Below are 26,020 nucleotides of genomic sequence, written 5' to 3'. Positions count from 1 at the left end.
CCGTACTTTTCATTTGAAATTTTCTTTTTCAATAAATGGGGTTTTCATTCACTACAAAGCCACGAAAACTTGCAGTTCTTTTGCTTAAGTATACCAAATTCACATCCGGTCATTCCACAACAGTCAATATGATGCTATCTGTTGCAGCCTTCACACTCAACAGCGTCCTTATTGCTGCCAACCTTCTTGTGACAGATGTCACAAATATAAACACGTTGAGTGCGAAGTTCTCCATGTGCACCTATAATCTCTTTCTCTGTGCTGCCCGGCACTGTCTTATATTCACGTTGCCTGACGAAGGTTAATTTGACAGTCAGCTTAATGTAGTAAGATCTCAGATATACGTAAACACGCATTTTTTATATCTTATTCCAATCTGGGTCGTATGTCACTTTACTGTACCAAAAAATCATGTAGGAATAAACTTTAATACGCTCCTAAATGACGAAAAAAAATACACTGCAAGTTTCACTTGCGTACAAACATCATCACCACTAACTATATAAATTTGTCTTTTCTATGTCTAAATGCCTATCCTCGTTTGGCGTATTTGTTAAACGTTCATCCCCTCCGTGTGTGAAAGTCTTACCACAGTACATGCACGAGTTCATTTCCTCTCCTACGTGAGTGAGATGAGCAAATGCCATACCGCACTTGATGCATAAGATAAGCGTTTCATCTCAATGTGCAACTTCCGGCTGCGTGGCGCTGGAAGTGCTGTAGGGCGTAGGCGAGTTGTTTCACTGTCCAACTGAACGACATTACTCTAGCGTGTTATGTACCTTAATGATGTTAGGAGCCTCCAGATATTTTGTGTATCGACCTTATAATTTCTCGCATATTTTCGGATTTTCTGGTTGTTTTATTCCGTTGCTATATTTCCTTGCGATTGAACAGATGGTGTCTAAGCATGTATTTAGTTCGTTTATCACTTTTTTCGCCGTATTTCCGGGACCGACTAGCACACGACATGACACGACACGAATTCTTTCACTCAACTTAATCAACAAGAGTTATATTATTCTAGAGGTAGCCTTTTCCTCATGCATGACTCATGCTAGGAAGTTTATAAAACACACCTCTTAATCCACTCTAGTTATTGAACATTCCAATGTCACGTACGCAGTGGCACGTTTTCTCAGTAGGGCAAGCTTATAAATGTTAGCGATGCGGCATTCGATTCATTTTACTGAATCGATTCATTTTATTCCGTTCACGTTACTGAATCGATACAGTGATCCGATTCACGGGACATTAGTCACCGCTCCTACTGCATCTGTGTAGTATGTGCTGGTAAGACAGCAGCAACTGCATTCAGTGCTCGCAGCTGCCATCTGGTCTTCATACTATGAACTCCTTTCTTAAAAAATGCTAGTCACTCTAATACATCGAAGGTTTCCGGCGACGCAGGGTTGGAAAGGTTAGGATTACGAAGGTAGCAGCCATGGCATGAATTAAGGTACAGTCCCAGAACATCCTAGTGTGAAAATGGGGAAACTACGGAAAACCATTTTAACGGCTGCCGACTGTGGGATTCGAACCCAGCACCCCCCGAATGCAAGCGCATAGCTACGTGATACTAACCGCACGACAACTCGCTCAGTCATTTTTGAAAATATGTATTTTTCTATCAGCTGAGGATTTTTAAATTGTCATATTTTGTACTAGCTGATGTACCCGTGCTTCGCTACGGAATTCTACTTTGCATACGGAATTCTAGTATACACGTTGTGAGCAAGATTGTATTAAATTGCATAGCTCTTAATGTTGCCCTAGAAACGCGACGGGGAAGTTTTTTTTTTTCTATTTGCTTTACGTCGCACCAACACAGATAGGTCTTATGGCGACGACGGGATAGGAAAAGTCTAGGAATGGGAAGGAAGCGGCCGTGACTTTAATTAAGTTACAGCCCCAGCATTTGCCTGGTGTAAAAATGGGAAACCACGGAAAACCATCTTCAGGGCTGCCGACAGTGGGCGCTATCTCCCGATTACTGGATACTTGCCGCACTTAAGCGACTGCAGCTATCGAGCTCGGTAAGACGGGGAAGTCACCAAACATCTTTTCTCATATGAAGACTGAGTTAGAGAATTTTCACTGTAATGGTAGACCCACTTACATACCACCAGTCACAATCAGGTTGGGGAGTTTTCCTTATAATGGTAGACACTCACTCTCCACCTGCCTTTTTACATCCTCAGATATACTGTCTTAGTGGTTTTCCCAACTGAAGGGAACATACATTACAATGACGTCAGTAGGAATGGCGCGATTAAAAGAAATGCTTTCATGTGAAATACTCGATCAAATGAAACACCACACATTTTATCACTTTTAACGAACAGGATTACACTGCCGATCTAACAGTCCAAAGTTCCAGAATGACCAATCCGCCGACAGCCGTGATCCGCCTTTTTTTTTCGGCGGGGAGAGGGTCGAATAGTGGCGACTCCCAGGGCAAAAACTATGCTCTTTTACTAATCTGTTTCCTAGGAGTACCTGATGAGTCGGAAAATATCAATTCACTACAATGGCTGCGGAAAAATCTATCTCACTTGGAGGCAAATTTTTCCTCCAAGCCAGAGGAGAAACCCCCTCTTCACTGAAGATTTGGAATAAAATGAATGTAGAATTTAATAAAAGTGAAGAGGAAGAAACTTTTCTTAAGGAACGGCTCTCTTCAGGGTTCAATTTTGAGTTATTTAGTGAATTGCGGTGCTATAAATTGGAATAGGCCTAAATTGTTATTCTAGACCAGGTCACACTACTACTACTATTACTACTACTCCAACTACTACTACTGAGTCAGCCTCTACCTTAAGTATGCACACTGCTCATTCCAAACAGCACGTCAGAGTAGGGATCGAACAGCTGGAATACCTGATGAACCAGTGTGTTACGTACCAGCAGTATCAGAAAATATACGAACCAAAGGAATGGCATGCTAAAGAAGAACGTTTCCTAAATCTCCAGCTATTTCCCGCTAATATTCAGTCAGGCTATTATACGCGGTACGTAGCAGTAATCCCATCTATCAGAGTTGAGAGGCAGCATAAGAGACAAATAACATCACAACAAACAGTGGTCAATGTAATGTTATTGTTGATGAATGTTATGCGCTTTCGATATTGTAGGCCTTCACATTTTGTTTTCTTCCGACTCTGAAATACCACTCATTATAGTCGGTACGGTAAAACTGAATAATACATAAATGATCAGAAATTGTATTCTTTTTAACTTTTGTTATCTAGTACTTTTCGATAAGACCCAAAACACAGGTGTTTTAGAATTAAATTTTATGCGCATTCCCCTAAATTATAATTTCATTCAGGGTGAATACAATTGTTTACAGTTTAGACTGTAGATTATTATTCCCCGACTCTATACACCGATTTTCATTAAATTCTAGGAACCCATTTTCTCGTGGCTCGGCGTCGATCTGGACTTAGCAACAAAAATGCAAATTCATGAATATCTGTGTTATTATAGCCGGTACGGTAAAAATGTATAAGACATGAATGGGCGGAGATTTAATTCTATATAACTTTGGTTATGTAGTATTTATCGATACGACCACTAATGATATCAATATCCGAGAATCAAATTTTAGGCCTTCCGCTAAACTACCATTTCATTCAGCGTGATTAACATTATTTATAGCCTAGATTGTAGTGGCTCATTTTCCGACTTTGTATAACAGTTTTCAATGAGATAGGGCCACTAATGACGTAAATATTTAAGAATTAGAGTTTAGGCCTTCCCCTAAACTACCATTTCACTCGGTGAGAATAAAATTATTTACAGTCTAGATTGTAGCAACTTATTCACCGACTTTGAATACCAATTTTTACTAAGATATAACTACTAATAACATAAATATTTGAAAATTAAATTTTAGGCCTTCCCCTAAACTACCATGTCTATCAGCGTGAATAAAATTATGTATGGCTTAGATTGTAGCGACTTATTCCCCGACTTTGCATACCGATTTTCATTAAATTCTCTTTAGCCGTTTTCTAGTGATGCGTGTACATACATACATACATACATACATACATACATACATACAGACAGACAGACAGACAGACAGACAGACAGACAGACAGACAGACAGACAGACAGACAGACAGACAGACAGACAGAAATTACGGAAAAGAAAAAGTGCATTTTCTTGTTACTGTGAACATGATCGATACAGAAATACCATTCTTTTCAAATTCTGAGCAATGTACAGACAAAACTCTTATTTTATATATATAGGTAGGCTACCCGAGATGTACAGTAGCCCGCTGGTTTTCTGATTCAACATACTGTTGGTTAAGTTATTGCGTCAGTCGGCTCACTTACTGTCCACATATGATTGAACTCTTGTGCAACGATGTGACATACAAACTGAGAGAATTCTGAGCCCTTTTTCCCAATATAAATCAGGTACTTTTGAGTGGTCATGAGCATGATTCATAGTCATTGGGCAGGCTAGAGTCGAGTTTAATTGTTAAATGTCAACTAAGTTATAATACTAAAATTCATTAAACTAATAAATAGTATAACATAATAGCCTCCTTCAGAAGTATGTTTTGACTACCTTTTTAACACTGCAAATAAATCCATCTATTATTTAAACCTCGCTGTAAGAAGAGGACAGTGAATGCAAATGGGTATTATTTTCATATGAGCTGAGCTCAAGTGTTCATTATAGCATACGATTTTTTCACTTTACCATGGCTCACTGTATGTCTCGCTGCAGCGGAAGCTTGGCTCTCCGCTATTGTCCAGTATGCCGATAAGGAGCCGTGTGTATCTTGTGTCTCACTGAGCCGTGCTCGTTCACGATTATTTCGGTGTGCCATGGCTCACTGTATGTCTCGCTTTAGCGGAATCTCGGCTCTCCGCCAGTGTCCAGTGAGCCGATAAGGAGCCGTGTGTATGTTGTGTCTCACTGAGCCGTGCTCGTTCACGATTTTTTCACTGTCTCGCTGCAGCGGAAGCTCGATTCCCCGTCAACGTACAGTGAGTGCGCCACTCAGCACTGTCCGCTGGGAGTAAGCTGAATCGTGTGCCGTGAGCTCGCCGTTCCTGTGAATCGATTCACTCGTACACTTGAATGAATCGATACACTGCTTCGAATCATGCATTCAATAGCCAACATTAATAAATGTACGTGTTAACTCATTCCTGACAAACACAATTCTGTTGTAATTTATGCAATAGCGCGTTTTCTTGGAAGTCTACAGCACCTGTTTTCTCACTTACCTGCAAGGTTAAACTGCTGTGACATATGCAATAGCACGTACACTAGCTCACTTTGGAGAAAGACCTTTCCCCTGTAATGCACCATCATGAAAATTTAAAAAATTAATTTGGTGACGCATGAACTTATCTTTTGACTAATGTTTTCCGGTTAGATAATGCTTTTAGATTATGCGTGTTTAAACGTGTTTTATATCTGACCAAAAATATGGCTTCCTATTAAGATAGCTACATTGTTGTTTGAGTTTCTTGACTCTTATTTAGTATTAAGTGAACAATACGAGTTTTGAACTCATGGAAGTCATAAAATTGTGCGCCCCCCATATGTCTGATTTATAACGGAGATGACGGTTTATATTTTGTATTGTGTCTAGCGTAATGTTTTGTGGATTATGCACGTGATAGCGATCCTGGTTAATTGTGTATATTACATTGTTTTAACATAGGAAGCTCTAATTGTTCTTAAATATGTGTATGCATTGCTGCTATCATGCTGGCAACAATAAATTATGGCCAAGTACACTTTTAGTACCGTAGTAGTTATCCTGGTGTTCAAAATAATAGTTTTCCTGGCATATCAACATGTCTGTAGGATGTATTTATTAATTGTTTATTGTAATTTCTCGGAATTATGCTCTGACAGATTTTATTCAGGTTAACTTCGAATAAGGAAATCATCTCGCATATTGGTTACTCCTCATTCCAGTGACAATAATGAGTTCAGTGAGGTTCGACTCAGCCCAGCCCGATCATCGCTGTGTTTCCTTTCTCTGTTAAATAACATTAGATCTGAAACCCTCGCCCTCGAATGTACGATGCTAAAGATCCTAACAAAACCCTTATGTTAACGCCTGACTAGCGAAGTCGATTCCAAACTACCAGAGGAACAATTCAGTTTTTGAAGAGGGAGGAACACGATACGGGCCATCAGTTGTCTACTGGATGATATTGAAGCAGGTAGAACTAGAGCGGGAGGCAAGCTATACACCATTTTCGTCGACTTCTCCAAAGCCTTCTACTCTATCAGCCGAAAAATCATAACGGAGAAACTAGACAGATTATTGAGAAGTAATGCAAGTCTCAAACGACTAATTCAGAACTTACTGGCCTCAAAGTGCATAGAAATTAGTGACGGAATAGCGAATTCCAACCCATTTTAACAAACCACCGGTGTACTACAAGGGAATCCACTAAGACCAGTGTATGTTGGGTATTCAGCCCGAAAGCTGGTTTGATCCTCCACAGCTCTGCTAACAGCTGTCATAAATAGCCTAGGCATCACTGAAGAGGCATACTAGGGAAATGAGGAGTGAGGTAATTTCCCGTTGCTTTCCTCACCGAACCAGAAGTTGCTATTACATATCAGTCTGCCAAGCCCACTGAAATGCATGCACCAACTGACCCTATGAGCGATATTTTCACACCATTCATAACAGGGACTGGCTGCATAAGCAATGGTATTACTAGCATCACTCATACCTTATATTAAGACCTAGGTACTTACAATGATCCCCAAAACGAACTTTCACCCTATTAACGCAGTAATTAAAACTGAGGACTTATCCTATTTGTGAAACTCACAACCTGACTTTTGACCGAGTTTATTATCATAGCATTGCCTAATGTCCATCTCACAACATTATCCAGGTCATTTTGCAGTTGCTTACAATATTGTAACTTATTTATTACTCTGTACAGAAAAATACCATCTCCAAAAAGCCTTATCTCTGATTCCACTTCATTACACCTATCATTTATATATACTGTATAAGAAAACATAAAGGTCCAATAATGCTGCCTTGAGGAAATCCCCTCTTAATTATTACAGGGACAGATAAAGCTTTGCCTACTCTAATTCTCTGAGTTCTATTTTCTAGAAACTTTGCCACCCATTCAATCACTCTTTTGTTGAGTCCAATTGAATTCATTTTTGCGAGTAGTCTCCCATGATCGACCCTATCAAATACTTTAGATAGGTCAATCGCGATACAGTCCAGTTGATCTCCTGAATAAAGGATATCTGCTATATCTTGCTGGAATCATACAAGTTGAGCTTCAGTGGAGTAACCTTTTCTAAACCCAAACTGCCTTCTATCAGACCAATTATTAATTTTGCAAACATGTTTAATATAATCAGAAAGAACTCTTTCCCAAAGCTTGCAGGCAATGCATGTCAAACTGACTGGCCTGTAATTTTCAGCTTTACAGTATGTCTATCCCCCTTTCCTTTATACACAGGGGCTGCTATAGCAACTCTCCATTCATTTAGTATAGCTCCTTTACGCAAACAATAATCAAATAAGTACTTTTAGATATGGCACTACATCCCAACCCATTGTCTTTAGTATATCACCCGAAACGTTACCAATTCCAGCTGCTTTTCTTGTTTTCAACATTTGTATCTTACTGTAAATATCATTGTTTCATAGGTAAAGTTTAATACTTCTTTAGTATTAGTCACCTCTTCTGTCTGGTCATTATCCTTGTAACCAACAATCTTTACATACTGCTGACTGAATACTTCTGCCTTTTGAAGATCCTCACATACACACTCCCCTTGTTCATTAATGATTCCTGGGATATCCTTTTTGGAACCTGTTTCTGTCTTAAAGTACCGATACACACTCTTCCATTTTTCACTAAAATTTGTATGACCGCCAATTATGCTTGCCATCATCTTTTCCTTAGCTAACGTCTTTTGTAGATTCAATTTCCCAGTAAGTTCGTGCATATTTCCTTGCTTCCACAGCCATTTCTACCTCTATGTCCTTCCAACCTGCACCTCCTTCTTAGTTTTTTTTTCTTCTCTGTTATAATAACATAGTGGATCTTTACCATTCCTTACCACGTTTGAATGTACAAACTTATTTTTCACATTCCTCAACAGCTGCTTTAAACCCATCCCAGAGTCTGTTTCAATTTTTCTTTACCGTTTTCCACCGATCATAGTTACTTTTTAGAAACTCTTTCATGCCTGTTTTATCAGCCATATGGTACTGCCTAATAGTCCTAATTTTAATACCTTCCTTTCTTTCACATTTATTTTTAAGTACCATGAAAACAGCTTCATGATCACTACTACCATCTATTACTTCGGTTTCTCTATAGAGTTCATCTGGTTTTACCAGCACCACATCCAAAATATTCTTACCTCTGGCTGGTTCCATCTTCTGAATCAGATATTAATTTATTTGCCATTTGTTGGACATGCTTCCTGTCATTCGCATGACCTTCCCAATTGAGATTTGCTAAATTGAGATCAACCGCTACAGTCACGTTCCTTTCCTTATCGTTTCCCCCCATAGCTGATTATCTTATCAGATAATTCTGAATCGGCGTCAGCGCTACCCTTTCCAGGTCTGTACACTCCAAAGATATCAAGTTGCCTATTGTCTTTAGAAATGAGCCTTACACCTAGAATTTCATGTTTCTCATCTTTAACTTTTTCGTAGTTTACAAATTCTTCTTTCACCAGAATGAATACTCCCCCTCCTACCATTCCTATCCTGTCTCTATGATACACACACCAGTTCCGTGAGAAGATTTCTATATCCATTATGTCATTTCTCGGCAATGATTCAACTCCTATTACAATATCAATTAAGTATATATCCATTAAATTAATTAATTACATTCCTTTCTTTACAATACTTCTGCAATTCAGCACTAACATTGTTATGTCATCCGTACTTGACTTCCAGTTCCCTGTTCCCTTATCACCGCTCACTAGACCACTTCGTTTCTCTGAATGTACCTGCCTATAACCCTTACAAACAAATTCCCTAACTTATATGTACCACTGCGGTTTAAGTGAAGGCCGTCTGAGCGCAGATTGCTGTCTCCTACCCACCTATTAGGATCTAGAAATCTCACTCCCAGTTTCTTGCATACCCACTCCATAGCCTCATTTAAATCCCCAATCACCTTCCAGGCAATATCCCTCCTATAGAGTATTCCACTGATAACAATCTCTGCTTCCTTAAACTTTACCGGAGCTGCATTTACCAGATCTCACACATCCCTAACTATGTTTTTACTTATACCTGCTTGTCTTGCGTTGTTAGTACCAACCTCCTTCTCTTCTACTTTCAACATCTGCCTTAACCTAATTACTGGATAACACTCTACCCTGGTTCCCTTTCCTTCACATACTTTCCCCACATGTCTAACAATGGAATCCCCCATGGCCAGAGCCTCAACTCTACCCGTCTAATTCGATCCCCTCTTCTCCTGGTCAGTCATATCTTTCCTGACAGCCGCAGTAGCTACTTCTTCCTCCCTTTTCTCCCTTCCATGACCCTGTTCCACCTGTCTTTTCCTATCCATTACACCACATTTCCGTTTCCTACCTTTTCCCTCCCTCCTACTTCCACACTTCTCAGCAACAGTTCCCTGTTCCTCATTTTCCCTCGGTTGTTCTACCTGCAGTGACTCGTACCGATTTCTCACAAACACGTGTCCTGAATTCTGATCCTGAAAGGAGCCCTTAGCCTGCAATCTCCTTCCCCTTAAAACATTAGACCACCTTTCTTCTAGAGTTTCCCCTTTCCTTCCCATCCTCCTTTTACACGTACTGTATCCTTTCCTTTTTTGAGGGAGGCAACATTTCCTTCCTGTCCTCTGAGAGAATCCTAATTATCTCCCTCAAACTCTCCAACTCCTCCTTCATACTCCTTAATGCCTAGCCACACCCACAGTTCCTACACTTGCACTCCTTAGTCATACTTTACTGATTAATGAAAAGAAAACAAAAATAATATAACTAATATCGTGCGAAATAAACATGAAAGGAAATAAATATTGTCTAGGATAGTTCACAAAGATCCCACGACATGATATCGGTGATTAATATAGGCTACTACCGAACTACAATACTACTTAATTGTTCGAATATTTCCTACAGTACCCTAACAGGATGAAAATTGCTGTTAATTACTGAAAACAGAAAATAATACACAAGATTTACACAATTCTAAACTGCATTTAAGTCTACCCTAATTACTACAACAGAATTCGCTTAAGTGCGGCCAGTGTCCAGTATTCGGGAGATAGTGAATTCGAATCACACTGTCGGCAGTCATGAAAATGCTTTTCCGTTGTTTCCCGTTTTTACACCAGGCAAACGCTGGGGCTGTACTTTTATTACTGCCACGCTGTTTCCTTCCCACTCCTAGCCCTTTCCTGTCCCATCGTCGCCATAAGACCTATCTGTGTCGGTGCGACGTAAAGCAACTTACAAACAAACAAACAAACAAACAAAGAACTACTATAATCTATAATAACACTCAAACACAATGATAAACGAACAATTAACTTAAAAGTACTACGTGCAAACACAAAATAATTAATTAAGCATCCACGTAAAAGCACATAGCGACTCAAATACGTCTTTATCATTATTGAAAATAACGAAATACGATAACAAGCAGACTAAAAATAACAATTACTTTAAACTCGTATGCGCGATCACATTGAACTTGTGCGTTCACGGTCACATTGCCGCTAATCGAAATATGCCTTACGATCTGAGTATTGTAGTAGGACTTGTCTCAAAGATAGATCCTGCATTCCCTAAACGGAGGGGCTACATTAAAAAAAAATACCACAGAGCAAAAACAACGATTAATTGGGACATTTTACTTCTATAGTGACGACATGAAGTTTATTTTAAGGAAATTGTTATAATATTGTATAGTAAACGCTTTGTAAGGTACGCTACGGTAATTTGAATATATTTCATCACAAAATTCCATTAAATAATGTTCACAAGTACGGTATTACATCAACTTTACTATGTACAGTTACATATTAGCAGGTTACATAAATCAACATTTGACTTGTTTTACATATCCATCCTTCGTGGTTTTGGTTTTATATCCCTTTTTTTATGGATGTTTGCTAATGCAAGACCATTAAACCGTTCTCTCCCATTGTGCTTTTAGGTTTTTAGCTTACGTAGGGCCGAGAAACTTCTCTCTCTAGAGGCTGTTTTGACTCGCAGGGTGGCAAACATTTGTAGCAATAGCCTGATACTGGGAAAGATATCTCTATTGCATAGAGCTAATATATGTACCATATTTTGTCCTTCTATTTTCTTCTGGATGAGACGTTGTCCAATTATCTCTCCGTAGTGATATTTCTGCTCTCAGTTCAACACTTGTTGATTGAAAGCCTTTCAGACATCTCTGCTGCTTAAATAATTTCTTAGAAAAATTACTGGGAGTAAGTCCTTCTAAAGGGGCCACTTTGTTAACATTATCACGAAGGCGTTATTCTAACTAGCTTATTAAGGGGCAAGAATACTAAGTTTCTGAAGTATTTCTCAGGATCCCTAGTTGACACATTCATTTGCCTGTCACAAATACATGGGACACGGATTTCTTCACCCATTTCATCACTATTTTTTCCTCATTAAATTCAACATTCCTATTACGGCACCAATGTAGCCTAAGTCAATGCAGATGACATTTATCGTTTTAGGATCTTGCAAGAACTCGCTTAATTTTATAGTATGGACCAAACAGTGAACAACAGTTTCCAAACCAATGATAAATTCACCTCCTTTAAAAGCCGCGCCTAAGGGAACGGCTTTACTTAATACCGTTACTATCTGGATCATTTTCTATTTGTTCAAGAAATCTTACAACATGTAACATTAGCTCTTGAAATATAATATCTTGAAAATTTAAACCAAGTTTGTATACTCATTGACAATGCAGACTTTTATGTCTAGTTCAACCCCAAAATATAAGTAACATTACACTCTGAAAGTGTTTGTAAGTGCTTCTAGACAATAGAAAGTAAATCAATAATTATTAGTTTTTCAATCAAATTCAAAATAATAATTGAAAGTCCCCATCCATCAGGTAGCGGTATCTTGAGGTGACGCCATCTAGACTGCCAACGTGATAATTTCGACGTTCCGTTCTACTCAGCCAGATCGTAGTTGTGAACTAAAATTCTATTGGGTGACCTATGGCTGAATTTTTAATTAATTATGTTGAGTTGACACCGAATGTATCACCAGAGATCTTTGAGGGGTCAACATCGTACTACATGGAAGGGCAAGGACTTTAAAAATGTCTTTGTACCCTTCAGCAATCCGTTGCCGTCCGATCAGTGTGAGAAATGTGAGAGGGATACCTGCCTAAGGCCGGAGTAGGTTAAACAAATTACCCAAATTGTAACGATGAACAGTAGGACAATGACTGGATGCAGCCGCGAGTGGGACAATGACTGGACGCAGCCGTGAGTTGGGTGAATCACTCAAGGTACGATGGGTAGACATTGCCTGTATCCATCAGACAAAGTGGAATGGAGCAGAAATCTGTGATATTGGTGAAGGATACAAGCTCTTACCTTGCGGCACATCCTGCCAAAATTGCGTGGCAATTGCCGTCTCCGACAGATTGTGTGGTAATATCACCTACATCGACCGTATACACGATTGCTGGATTGGCATCTGAGTTGTCATCGGGTCAACAATAATACACATCATCTCTTGTTATGCACCAAAGGTAGGATGGCCATTAGAAGAACAAGATGGATTTTGGACAGAACTTCAGTCACATATCCACTCTATTGATTCCGGTGAACACATCTTAATCTGTGCAGTTCCCAACAGCCATGTTAGCTAACCAAGGGATGGTTTTGAATGAGTGCATAGTGGATTCATGTTTGGTGTGTGTAATGAAGCTAGTGAACTTGCCTTGAAATGGTACTTGGCCAAAGTAAATACGTTCTTCCAGAAACCCCTGTCCTACATTACCACATACAGCAGTGGTCATCGCATGTTGCAGATCGATTACTGGGTGGAAAGAAGAAGGATGTGAGGCTAGTAATAGACTGAAAACTTATACCATCAGACAAAATCGCTCCTCAGCATAGACTTTTGGTTCTTGAATTTCAACTTCACCTTCGCCCATCTGTCTGACCTGTCACCACCACAGAATGCATAAAGTAGTGGAAGCTTCATGTTAAAGCAACAGTGCTAATGGACACAATCTTTCTCCTCCTGAATAATGACTGTTTTGTGAAGGATACATGGGCTCTTCTTGCTGCACAGATTCAATCGAGTGCAGAAGAAATAGTAGGACTAACAAAACCAGGAAAGCGTTTCGTGGACAAATAGGTCTGGTGGAGGAATGACAAGGTCCAGTGTGCAGTAAAGTTAAGAAAATCACCAGCAAAAACTGACACCCACCTCTTCCACTAGGGAACTCAAATATTTCACCAAACGAACAGTAGCAACTGCCAAGGGCAATTACTTTCGTGTTTTCTATGAAGAATTAGATTAAATCGGAGGAGACAATGCTATCTATAGGATCACCAGATCTCGTCATCGTGCCACTGAAGATATTTGTCATGTTATCCACATCAAGGACATCATGGACAGCTCCTTCATAACCCAGCACATATGCGTACACACTAGCACGAACACTTGATAGTAATTTGTAATGAGGTATTCCCACTTTCGACTATCCCCACAGCCAACCCAGTGCAGAGTGCATTTCCACCCACCACGTGTGCCGAGATTGCCATCTGCACAATGAAAATCATCAAAGCAACTGGACCTGGTAACATCCCTGTTGAAGTTTAGAAGGAGATGGGCAATGTGAAACTGAGTTTCTACCAAAATTCTTCAAAAAATGCATTGAAGGCAATGACATACCATCCACTTGGTAGAGAAGTATCACCCACCGTTCCACATCCCTTAGCCCCAACGTAGGCTACACTATGCCTCCCTTATCTTGCTCCTCCCATCTACAACTCAGCTCTATTCTATTTCTCTGCTTATGCTCTTTCAACTTCTGCAATGATTCATCTTGAAAACAAATGAACATCTCAACGCTTTCCCATCAACATTATTCTGTTCACGCTTGTTTCAGCTGAACTGAATTCGAGAAGATTCTTCAAGTGCTAGTATTTTAACTGTTACCCCTGGTCTTTTGTGAAGTGCATTTTTCATATTGGAAGAAAACTTTGTGAATTTACGCAATACGTGTGGTCATGATGAGTGTTTAACATTCTACTCTACTTGTCTTGCACAGAATTTCAACAACACATGCTTGCTTCATAAATTTTATCTATAATTCATGTCTTGCCTAACTTCAGTGTTTATGACTGATGATGGTCTGTAGCAAGATCGAAACTAGTTTAATCAAATATATGTAAATTTTTCTTGGTTACAATAAATGGAATTGAATAGGTGGAAACCTTTTAGCTTTTGCCTTATATTAGAATTCAGTGGCGAAAGCTCTACTGGTAATCTAATGAAGTACGGGGTTGGGTGAGGGAGTCGCAACTAAAATCGAGGAAGAGGAACGTGCCGGCTGTGAAGGCTTTTCATGTATGTCCGAAGGGATGATTAGTGGATAAATAGAATATCACTAGAATGAAAGGAATATCGGGAAACCGGAGATTCCGGTGAAGCCTGTCCGATCTCCGCTTTATACAGCACAAATATTACATGCAGTCACCAGTCTTCAACCCAGGACTAGCGTTAAAGACCGATATCTCACCGTTTTAGGCAGGAAAGGGCCACCACAGTAATAAAAATAAACAGTGTAATTTGAACAATCGAATCACATCTCATAATTTAATTGAAACCTTACTTAGGCGATACATATTAAGTCTAGTTTGACCTTCTTCAGTATTATTTAGCGGAATTGCTGCCGTTAGTGGGTCTTAACATTTAAACCTATAAAACAATAATAATATTCAAAGGTCAATAAGAATTTCCTTCCAATATGGAAACTTACAAAAATGTTTCCAATTCTTTCAAAATTTTTAAACAATTTTTGACAGTACCCATTTATAAAAAACAGGTATATTTGAATTGTAATATACTGTGTATTCTATTTTTTGAGCCATATTAGTCATTTATTGTCTCGAGAATAAGAAAATAGGAAATAAAATATGAGAATGGAAACAAATAATAAAAGCAGGCGAGTTTGCAGTTTTACATGAGGAAAATCTTATGATCATTAGTCATGGGACCAATAGTGTTACGACCGACGAAACAACATATCGGACGTACATAGCAAGGTCCATTTCAATAGGCGCAAAAGTACAATTTTGAAACAATTCAGATGGAGGACCAGACTGCCGTAAACGGGGAGACACAACACATCACTCAGAAGGTGATTCAAATATTTATTACATATGAATAAACACCCTACTGCCGGTCGCCATGTTCAGTCTGTCTATATTAATGGACGCAGCAGCACGTTGCCAACTGTGACAAATGACGAATGAAATGCGGCAAGCGAGTTGCCAACACAAAAGCCGCAACAGTTAGTTTTATGTGTAATCCGAACCAAAGGAACGTGGTTGTACGTTTCGAAAATCTCACATGCTCATACTTTTGGGAGGTGGTTTTAAGTGATTTGTGTATTATCCTATCACTCTAGACACTGATGCTCTCTTTTATCTTTTAAAATTTCTGTAAATTTAAAATGTCCTATTTTCATCTGACGATTTGTGTAGGTGGGGGATTTCCCCATTTCCTCCCCCGTGGATCTGCCCCTGCCCCAAAGGAAAAGAGCATGATTTGTTCTGGGTGATTTCCATAAATATTTCCATAACGAAAGCATTGCAAATTTTGGGTTGGGAATACTTGGGAGCAAGGAGACGAGGTGCTTGAATAAGCAGTATGTTCTGAGCTGTCAGTGGAGAGATGATGTAGAATGGCCTCAGACGAATAAGCTTGAGTGGAAGATAAAGTTTGAATTCAAGAGGACTAATTAGGGTAAATATTCGTTTGTAGGAAGCGGAATTAAGGATTGGAATATTTATGACAGGTAATGTTCGATTTTAAAAGAGATTGGAAACTCACTTTTTAGCTACTGAATGATGCAACATCCCTCCTTAATTTCAAGAACTCATCAAATATTCTACCCCACATGTCCTTAACTGTAGTAATCAGACATACATGGAAAATGATTTCAGTAAGGTATAGCACGCCGATGTTTTATGAGATTCGTCACTTCTCTTTTCCTCTCCTATCAGATTACCAATAATTTTGTTGCTCTGTGCTTAGACCAAGCTATTACCATTTTACTGATACTTCCTCGTTTCAGATGTCATCAAGGGTCTTGCAAACTCCATGATGTAAAGGAAGATAATGCATGCATGGAATTAGAAAAGCAACGTCCTCTTTTCGGTGCTGTGGTGATGAAGTACAGTATCACAACGGGCTGAGAGTACAAAGATTATTGCCATGCGAACAGTGACTTTGTTGTTAATATGTGTGTGATGCTAATGAGCCACATGATCTTGATGATCAAATTCTGTTGTGAAGGCTGGAATGGGATGCACTAAGCTTTCTGGAACATTTGAGTAGAGATGGGTTGAAAACTCAATCATCATCTAAGTGGTTATCGTGATTTTGCATCTCAACTCCACGCAAATGCCAAGATGGTACCTTAATCTATCATAATTCATTGGCTCCTTCGAAATACCAGTCTCTCCCTTCCTGATTACCATCCTTGAAGAAGGCCTCCACTTGATCTGTCTGGCACTGCCATATAGGCAAAGGGCCGATTACCTTCTCCCTAATAATATCCAAGCTTGCCATGCTTCTGGATTTAAGTGTAATAACTGTTGCATTTTTAGGTGCCTATCTGTATGAATATCTTGCAAAGAGGTGCTGTACGCATGGTTTAAATAAATCATATTTTAGACATTATATTGATAATTGAATACTTTTCAAATACTATATTTTGCAATCATTTGCCTTTGTAGGGCCATGGATGAAGTTGCCAAGACTGCATATGAAAGGTCTGGAAACATGGAAGGAACCCTTTGTTCTACAGAAGGAATTTTTACGTCTAAGGATCCAAATCCTTCGTCACGTAGGGAGTTAGTTACTGTTAAATGTGAACCTGATATTCCTATGGTAAGTTTATAAATAAGTGTTTATGTTATCATGCATCCCCAACAGTTCTATTTTAAATTCAGTGTCATACTTTGGGTGCTACAATATTGGAAATCCAAAAGACAAAATAATTTAAGCATCTTGCACATCTGACACAATTTAACCATCTACAAAATTTGAAAGCAACGGGGGCCAAAAATCACTTTTATTTCTGAGTGCAAAGACTGATATTGTAGTCCAGGTGCTACATCTCTCTCCGCTGGACCTTCCTCATGCGGCTTCTTGGTGAATGTCCCATGGGTTCAGGTGCAGAGGGGATCGGTGTGCTAAGTTTAAGTCCAGCAGTTCGCCACTGCTAATGAGGAAGAGAAAGTGGTAGAAAGAGAAGGTATTATCTTTGCTTCTTGTTCAAGGACAGAGTCGAAGTTTACCGGAAGTCTTCAATCTGACTCAATTTACCCATGTGTTACTGTACCATGTATTTGTTGTTTGCATGTACAGATCATGTTACTGATTGTTTCTAGTTGAAAATTATTGTATTTAAGTGGCATTATTGTTCTCAGAACAATTTTAGTTTATTTGAAGTTATAGTATATAACGCGGCTGTGACCATATGGTGTTACGTATGAAATGCCTGAACCTTGGGTAATTAAAAAGTTACTGGATAAAACATTATTGCAACTAAAGTAAAAAGATAAATTGCCAGTACTGTTACAGTAGTTAAAAACGGCAAATCTACCCCACGTCCTCCTCAGTTACAGCATGTGCAGAAGGAGAAATACAAGAATGTTTACACAAGGTATTTCAGTGCAAATAAGTATGAAATTATTTGTGGTTATGTGGCTCATGTGAACTTAACAAACTTTATTGTTGGCCATGCTTATTGTCTGCAACTGAGAAAACACCCTGGAATAAGACAGGTTTTGCAAGTTTAGTTTCAGACAAACATCAGCCATATACGAGTTGAATCATGGTTAAGAAATGATATAATGGATGCAGAAATTTTCTCACGGAACTGGAGGTGTATCGTAGAGATAGGATAGGAATGGTAGGAGGGGGAGTATTCATTCTCGTGAAAGAAGGATTTTTAAGCTACGAGAAAGTTAGAGATGACAAAAACGAAAATTTAGGGGTAAGGCTCATCTGTAAAGATAATAGGTAATTTGATGTCTTTGGAATGTACAGACCAGGAAGGGGTAGTGCAGATGCTGATTCAAAATTATTTCATAAGATAATCAGCTGTGTGGGAAACGATAAGGAGAGGAACGTGATTGTAATGGGTGATCTCAATTTACCAAATATCAATTGGGAAGGTAATGCGAACGACAAGAAGCATGGCCAACAAACGGCAAATAAGTTAATATGGGAAGGGGGCCTGATTCAGAAAGTGATGGAACCAACTAGAGGGAAGACTATTCTGGATGTGCTGCTGGTAAAACCAGATGAGCTCTATAGAGAAACCGAAGTAATAGATGTTATTAGTGATCACGAAGCTGTTTTTTGTGGTAATTAAAAATAAATGTGAAAGAAAGGAAGAGATTAAATTTAGGACTATTAGACAGTACCATATGGCTAATAAAACAGGCATGAGGGAGTTTTTAATAACTATGATCGGTGGGAAACGGTAAATAAAAATGTAAACAGACTCTGGGATGGGTTTAAAGCAATTGTTGAGGAATGTGAAAATAGGTTTGTATCTTTAAGGTGGTAAGGAATGGTAAAGATCCACTATATTATAACAGGGAAGTAAAGCGACTAAAAAGGAGGTGCAGGTTGGAAAGAAATAGAGTTAGAAATGGCTGTGGAAGTAAGGAGAAATTGAAGGAACTTACTACGAAATTGAATCTAGCAAAGAAGCCAGCTAAGGATAACATGATGGCAAGCATAATTGGTGGCCATACAGATTTTAGTGAAAAATGGAGGAGTATATATAGGTACTGTACCGGAAACACCGCTACGGGAAAGAAGTTCGAAGTGTGTGTTGAACTTCGCGCGAGGTGGAAGATTGGCAACCCGCCGAACTCGCTGACGTACTCAGCCGTGACGTAGGCACTTCGAGTGAGCTCCACACAGCCAAGCGTGACCATATATGGTAATGTCCCGGCCCATGTGCAAAAGTCTATTTAACGTTAAAATGTTGTTATTTTGACACTGCCATCGTGGAGGACATCGTAATAGACGCAACCTGTCAAATTCTTAGGAAAATCCACCATGTACTTTAGGAGTTATAGTGTTGGACAATACCCACGTTCTAGATGCTTCGCCACAATCTGGTATAAAAGGAGGGCGATCCGGACTACAGATTCAGTGTATGTTACTCCACCGTCTCTGCAACACGGGTGACGGGTGAAGCGCTAGGAGCGCGGACCGAACCTATGGTCGGATGAGTCTTTGCATTTCGAGTGTTCGGTTCCAGCGGAGTTGGAACTTTGATTTTCTTCAAGTGCCATGTTAGGACTTGTGTTTCAGTGACTAACTGAAGGAACTTAGAATTTCTCTCGTGAGTGTCGTAACTTTTACAAGTGCTACATTTTAACTCGTATTTTGAACTTGTATTTTCGTAAACAGACTTTGGGAGCATAGACATTTTTCGAGTGTCTAATTTGGACTTGTGTTTTGCGACAAGCTGTGGAAACATAAAACTTTTCGTGTGAATGTTACAATTTTCTAAGTACCACATTGAATTTGTGTTTCATGGCAAACTGTGGAAACTTAGAGTATTTCAGAGTATTATGTTCGAACTTATGTTTCATAACAGATTGTGGAAACATGAAATATTTTTCGAGTGCCGCATCTGGACTTGTGTTTAAACTTGTGTCATCGTAACAGACTGTGGAAACATAGAGTACTCATGCCATATCTGAGTTTGTGTTTTCCTCTCGTGAAGTTCCGAGGGAACATAGAACTTTTCTGTGTCATAATTGAACTTACAATTTATGCTTCGTTATCATTTTTGATGGACAGTTTTAGACTCTTTCCAAGTGCAGTTTTATTTTAATGATCACTTAATTTTGTTTATCGACAGAATAGGACGTTTCCGAGTATCATTCAGTTTACTTAATTTATTACAAACGTGCCAATGTGTCCTGAACTTGCATAAACTGTGCATCTTGTGCTTAATATTGTGGTCTAATCATAAACTGACGAGATCAGTGAATTAAGAACTATGATGACAATGATTAGTGACCCAATAGAACATTCTAGTCTGCCATGCCGATATTAACAAGCTCATGTCATGAACCTGACATTATAAATTACATATTATTTTCTCAAGTATCAATTCGACTAACGTCTAACACAAGGTCAGATATTCAGTTCAATCGTCTTATTTTCAAGTGACAATTTATGAACATTTACGATTCAGCGAGGTGTTTGAATCAAGATTTTAGTAACACTTGGCATATTTCATTTGCAATGAGTGAACGCAATAACTTAAAGGTCAATCTATTTAACAGTGCTACAAGTAAGTTGAATGCCGTACGGGGAACTTGTGTGTGAATCACGCCTCACCTTTCATCAACATTGTTGTGGGAGATCGAACCCCGGAACGTGTGCGGCTGGAGAATCGAGAACTCTCAAATCCTCGAGAACTTCACATCCAGGACGGGCGTCGTTCCTGTCCAGGCCGTGCCCAGCAACCACCCCAGAGTCCGGAGATTCCAGCCTGCTACGACGTTTCAACTCAACTTATATGAAAGGTGATATTAATTTGTCTTCAATGAACAATAAAATCAGATTATCAAAAAATCTTAAGTTCAATGAACTAATACCCCTCTCTGTAACAACTCCAATGTTTTTATGCCACACCCTCAGAAATAGTCCATGCTCTTCAAGCTAGTGTCAGCGCCTCAAATACAAACATTTTTTCCTGGTACAGTACTTTAAGGCAGAAACAGGTTCCAAGAAGGACATTCCAGGAATCATTAATGAACAAGGGGAGTGTGTATGCGAGGATCTTCAAAAGGCAGAAGTATTCAGTCAGCAGTATGTAAAGATTGTTGGTTACAAGGATAATGTCCAGATAGAGGAGGTGACTAATACTAAAGAATTATTAAAATTTACCTATGACAGCAATGGCATTTACAGTAAGATATACAAGTTGAAAACTAGAAAAGCATCTGGAATTGATAAGGTTTCGGGGTATATACTAAAGACAATGGTTTGGGATATAGTACCATATCTGAAGTACTTGTTTGTTTATTGTTTGGTCGGAGCAGCTATACCAGATGAATGGAGAGTTGCTATAGTAACCCCTGTATATAAAGGAAAGGGTGATAAACGTAAAGCTGAAAACTAAAGGCCAGTCAGTTTGACATGCATTGTATGCAAGCTTTGGGAAAGCATTCTTTCTGATTATATGCGAAATTAATAACTGGTTTGATAGAAGGCAGTTTGGATTTAGGAAAGGTTATTCCACTGATTCCAGCGAGATATAGCAGATATCCTGGATTCAGAAGGTCAATTGGACTGTATTGCGATTGACTTATCTAAGGCATTTGATAGGGTAGATCATGGGAGACTACTGGCAAAAATGAGTGCAATTGGACTTGACAAAAGAGTGACTGAATGGGTGGCTCTGTTTCTAGAAAATAGAACTCAGAGAATTAGAGTAAGTGAAGCTTTATCTGTCCCTGTAAAAATTAAGAGAGGAATTCCTTAAGGCAGTATTATTGGGCCTTTATGTTTTCTTATCTATATCAATGATATGTGTAAAGAAGCGGAATCAGAGATAAGGCTTTTCACGAATGATGTTATTCTGTACAGAGGAATAAATAAGTTACAAGATTGTGAGCAACTGCAAAATGACCTTGATAATGTTGTGAGATGGACAGTAGGCAATGGCATGATGATAAACGGGGATAAAAGTCAGGTTGTGAGTTTCACAAATAGGAAAAGTCCTCTCTGTTTTAATTACTGTGTTGATGGGGAGAAATTTCCCTTTGGGGATCATTGTAAATACCTAGGTATTAATATAAGGAAATACCTTCATTGGGGTAATCACATAAATGGGATTGTAAATAAGGGGTACAGATCTCTGCACATGGTTATGAGGGTATTTAGGGGTTGTAGTAAGAATGTAAAGGAGAGAGCATATTTGTCTCTGGTGAGATACCAACTAGAGTATGGTTCCAGTGTACGGGACCCTCACCAGGATTACTTGATTCAGGAACTGGTAAAAATCCAAAGAAAAGCAGCTTGATTTGTTCTGGGCGATTTCCGACAAAAGAGTAGCGTTAGAAAAATGTGTTTTTACCGGGCGAGTTGGCCGTTCGGGTAGAGGCGCGCGGCTGTGAGCTTGCATCCGGGAGATAGTGCGTTCGAATCCCACAGTCGGCAGCCCTGCAGATGGTTTTCCGTGGTTTCCCATGTTCACACCAGGCAAATGCTGGGGCTGTACCACGGCCGCTTCCTTCCAACTCCTAGGCCTTTCCTATCCCATCGTCGCCATAAGATCTATCTGTGTCGGTGCGACATAAAGCCCCTAGCAAAAAAAAGTTGCAAAGTTTGGCCTGGGAAGACTCGGGAGGAAGGCGACGAGTTGCTCGACTAAGTCAGTTTAGAGATGGCGTGGGAGGACATCAGTGGACGAATACGTTTGGGTGGTGTGTTCAAAAGTAGGAAAGATCACAATATGAAGATAAAGTTGGAATTCAAGAGGACAAATTGGGGCAAATATTTGTTTATAGGAATGGGAGTTAGGGATTGGAATAACTTGCCAAGCGAAATGTTCAATAAATTTCCAATTTCCTTGCAATCATTTAAGAAAAGGCTAGGAAAACAACAGATAGGGAATCTCCCACCTGGGCGACTGCCCTAAATGCAGATCAGTAGTGATTGATTGATTAACTGATTCGAATCCCAGCGTCGTTCATATCTGACACTTTCTGGTGTGAGATCAAGATAAACTGATTGCGATGTCTAAAAGCCAACATGCGGTACCCAGACTTCAACTCCAGGTAAAATTTACAGGGTAATTATTGTTGAACAGTCACGAGCGAGACATCGGGAAGTGCGGACGTGTGAATGAGCTGAGGTGCGCAATATGGGAATAACGATACAGCAATACAGGCTAAGAATTGGAAGATGGCATGGTGCAAGGCAGTGTTGGAAGGTGGAGTTGAGAGAGGAAGAGAAATTAGTGGTTATAAAGGACTGTTGGAGATTATGTTGTGTGCGACGGTTATTGCGACGCTGCTGGTGGTAGGAGGTATAGAAAAAAATCCGGGTCCAAACCAGGGACCGTTCGGCTGGGAGGAGCTTGAAGATATCAAGAGAGTGGTGAAGGAAGCAAGCAAAGGAGAAGAAATTAAGGAAATGATGCAGGAACACCAGCCAATCCAAATGAAGGAGATGAAGGACTTAAAAAGTTTTATAAAAGAAGAAATTGGAGGTGTAAATGACAAGTTAGCGGAGATAGATGAGGTAGGGAGCTTGAAAAAGAAGGTGGTGGTACTGGAAGAGGAATTAACAGCAATGAAGAGAGAAGTGAGGTTAGCGAGGAACGAATCAGCAAGAAAAAGTGTGTTTGTGTATGGTGTACCTGAGGAAGGAACAGAATCAAAAGTGGAATTAGTATTGAAAGTGGTGGACATAGTTTCGAACAAAATGAAGATAAACTTTTCTGAAGTTGATATAGATGATATATATAGAGTGGGAAGGAACAAGGGACATAGGCCGGTAAAGTTAAGATTAATATCAACCCTGATGGCTGATATACTTCTAAGGAATGCTGGAAATTTGAAAGGATCGAACATTTATTTGAAGGCTGAGATAGAGAAAGAAGACAGGATGCGGTCGGATGTCTATAAGCGGCATATGTGGCGTGCTAGAGCGCAGGGATTGCGAATCAAGATAGTGGGGAGGTGTCTGGTTACTTCAGGCAGAAATTGGTCGCGATCGTGGACACAGGAGGAACTGCTGAGGATGGAAAAATGTGAGGAGGAAATGAGTTGCAGAAATCGAGAGCAGGGCGTCATCAGTACGGAGAAGGAAGAGAGAAGAGGGGACTGCGGTGTCAGCGGGCAGGTAGCGAAGACAGCAGAGTCCTTGGTGAGTCAGAACAGCCCAGGAAGGAGTGAATCAACAAGTAGGACACTAGACCGAAGTGAAGTGGATACAGGTAGTGAAGAGGTGACGGGAAGGGAAAGAAGTCAGGGTAGTGACTCAACCTCCCCGAATAGGAATAATGCAGAAATAAACCTGGAGAGAAAGCAGGCGTTAAATAAGGCGAGATCCTTAAGTTTAAAAGATCTATGGGGTGGGAAAAAAAGGCTCTGGCACGGAATAGGGGAAGGATGGGGGTGAGAAGAAAGAGAGGGATGGGGTGGAGCCAAAAGGAAGAATCACGAGAAGTAAGGGGGGAAGTGGTGAAATGCAGAAGTATAGGGAGGGAGGGGGAGGAAATAAATAACTAGATATGGTGATAGGGATGCTGAATATTGAGGGGTTGATGGGGAAGTTAGGGAATAAGGAAATTGTGGATTTAGTGAAAGATTTTGAGATTATTGCTCTAGTAGAGACGTGGTTAGGGAAGGGGGTTGAAATTACATGGGACGGTTATAGAGTAGTTAACGTGTTAAGGAAAAAAAATAGGGAAGAGGGACCGAAACCCAGGGGGCATAGTAGTTTTAATAAGAAATGAGATAGCTGAATGAGTGGAGACGTTACACACTAGGGTAGAAGGGGTAGTGTGGTTGAGAGTACAAATGGGAAGGGGGCAGCGGAAGCAATTTGTCTGGCACTGCTTTATAACCATCCGAGCGATTCAGTGTATGCAAATTAACATTTTTTTGACGAACTGATTGAAGAAATAAACACAATTAAAGGAATGTATGTAGAAGATGGGATGATTTTATTGGGGGATTGGAATGCGAGAGTGAGCAATAGAGTACCGGTATATGGGAAAGAAGGAAAAGTAGACGGGGCACTGCGAAGGAAGAGTAAGGATAATGTTGTAAATAGTTATGGAGAAAGGTTATTAGAGTTATGTGCTCTAGAACATTTATTTATTTTAAATGGGTGGATGAAGGGGGATAGTGTGGGAGATTTGACGTATATTACAACAAATGGAGGGAGTGTGGTGGACATAGGAATAAGCTCAGAGATAGCGTTAAGGAGATTAATAAGTTTTGAGGTGTTAGAATATGGGTTGACAGAACATATGCCTATCAAAATAAAATTGACAACGTTGGTCGCTGATGAGAAGGGAAAGATGGAGGAAAGTAAGGAGAGGTATAGGAATGGAGGATGGAAGTATGTATGGGATGATAATACTAAAGAGAAATTAAGACGGCATTTGAAAGAGGAGGGAGATATATTAAGGGTAGGAATTGAAAGGGCGGTAGAAGGGAATGATATGGATAACGTGCTAAAATTAATTGAACTCCCTGTATGGAGGGTGGGGAAGAAAGTGAGGAGAAGGGTAGAGGGAAAAAAGAATAAAATGAATGGATGGTTTGATGAAGACTGTAGGAGAAAACGTGAGGTTGTAATGAGAGCCCTAGCGGAGTTTAGGAAGGAGGGTGTGCAAGAAAAATGGAAGGAATATTGTAAATTGAGAAGGAAATATAAGGAGGTATTGAATGAAAAGAAAAGAGGATGGAAGGAGGCGGAAGCTGAAAAAATAAATATATATTGTAGAGAGAATAAATTTGAGAGGATTTGGGAGTCAATAAACAAGATCAGAAGAACGAAACCGGAGGGGAAGGGGGATAAAATAGGAGAAAACGAGTGGGTTAGGCATTTTAAAAGGCTTTTAGAAGGGGAGAGGAAATTGGGTAGAGAAATAGACAAGTCATAAATTGGAAGGGAACTGGAAGTAGGCATTACAATATTGGATGGGGAGATAACAAGGCAGGAGGTAATTACAGTATTAAAAAATGCTAGACCCAA

The 26,020-nt window shown here is 39.6% G+C and overlaps 2 protein-coding genes across 3 annotated transcripts in view; both read left to right on the top strand.

The window, feature by feature from the left end:
- LOC136876336 (zinc finger protein 32-like) overlaps positions 1-26,020 on the top strand; it is a gene marked incomplete at its 5' end in the record, with an annotated part of 148,172 nt that overhangs the window by 83,008 nt on the left and 39,144 nt on the right. The gene's annotated exons all lie outside the window — the stretch shown is intronic.
- LOC136876326 (uncharacterized) overlaps positions 1-26,020 on the top strand; it is an 87,141-nt gene that overhangs the window by 23,767 nt on the left and 37,354 nt on the right. For both annotated transcript variants that reach the window (XM_068228427.1, XM_067150181.2), the window contains exon 2: positions 16,996-17,149. In XM_068228427.1, coding sequence (XP_068084528.1) covers positions 17,000-17,149 — 150 coding nt within the window. In that variant the 5' untranslated portion in view covers positions 16,996-16,999. The remainder of the gene's footprint in view (positions 1-16,995; positions 17,150-26,020) is intronic.

This window comes from Anabrus simplex, chromosome 1, assembly GCF_040414725.1.
Source record: "Anabrus simplex isolate iqAnaSimp1 chromosome 1, ASM4041472v1, whole genome shotgun sequence".
NCBI lineage: Eukaryota > Metazoa > Arthropoda > Insecta > Orthoptera > Tettigoniidae > Anabrus > Anabrus simplex.
The sequence above is the reverse complement of the archived record's forward strand: the minus strand, read 5'-3'. Positions and strand labels throughout refer to the sequence as shown.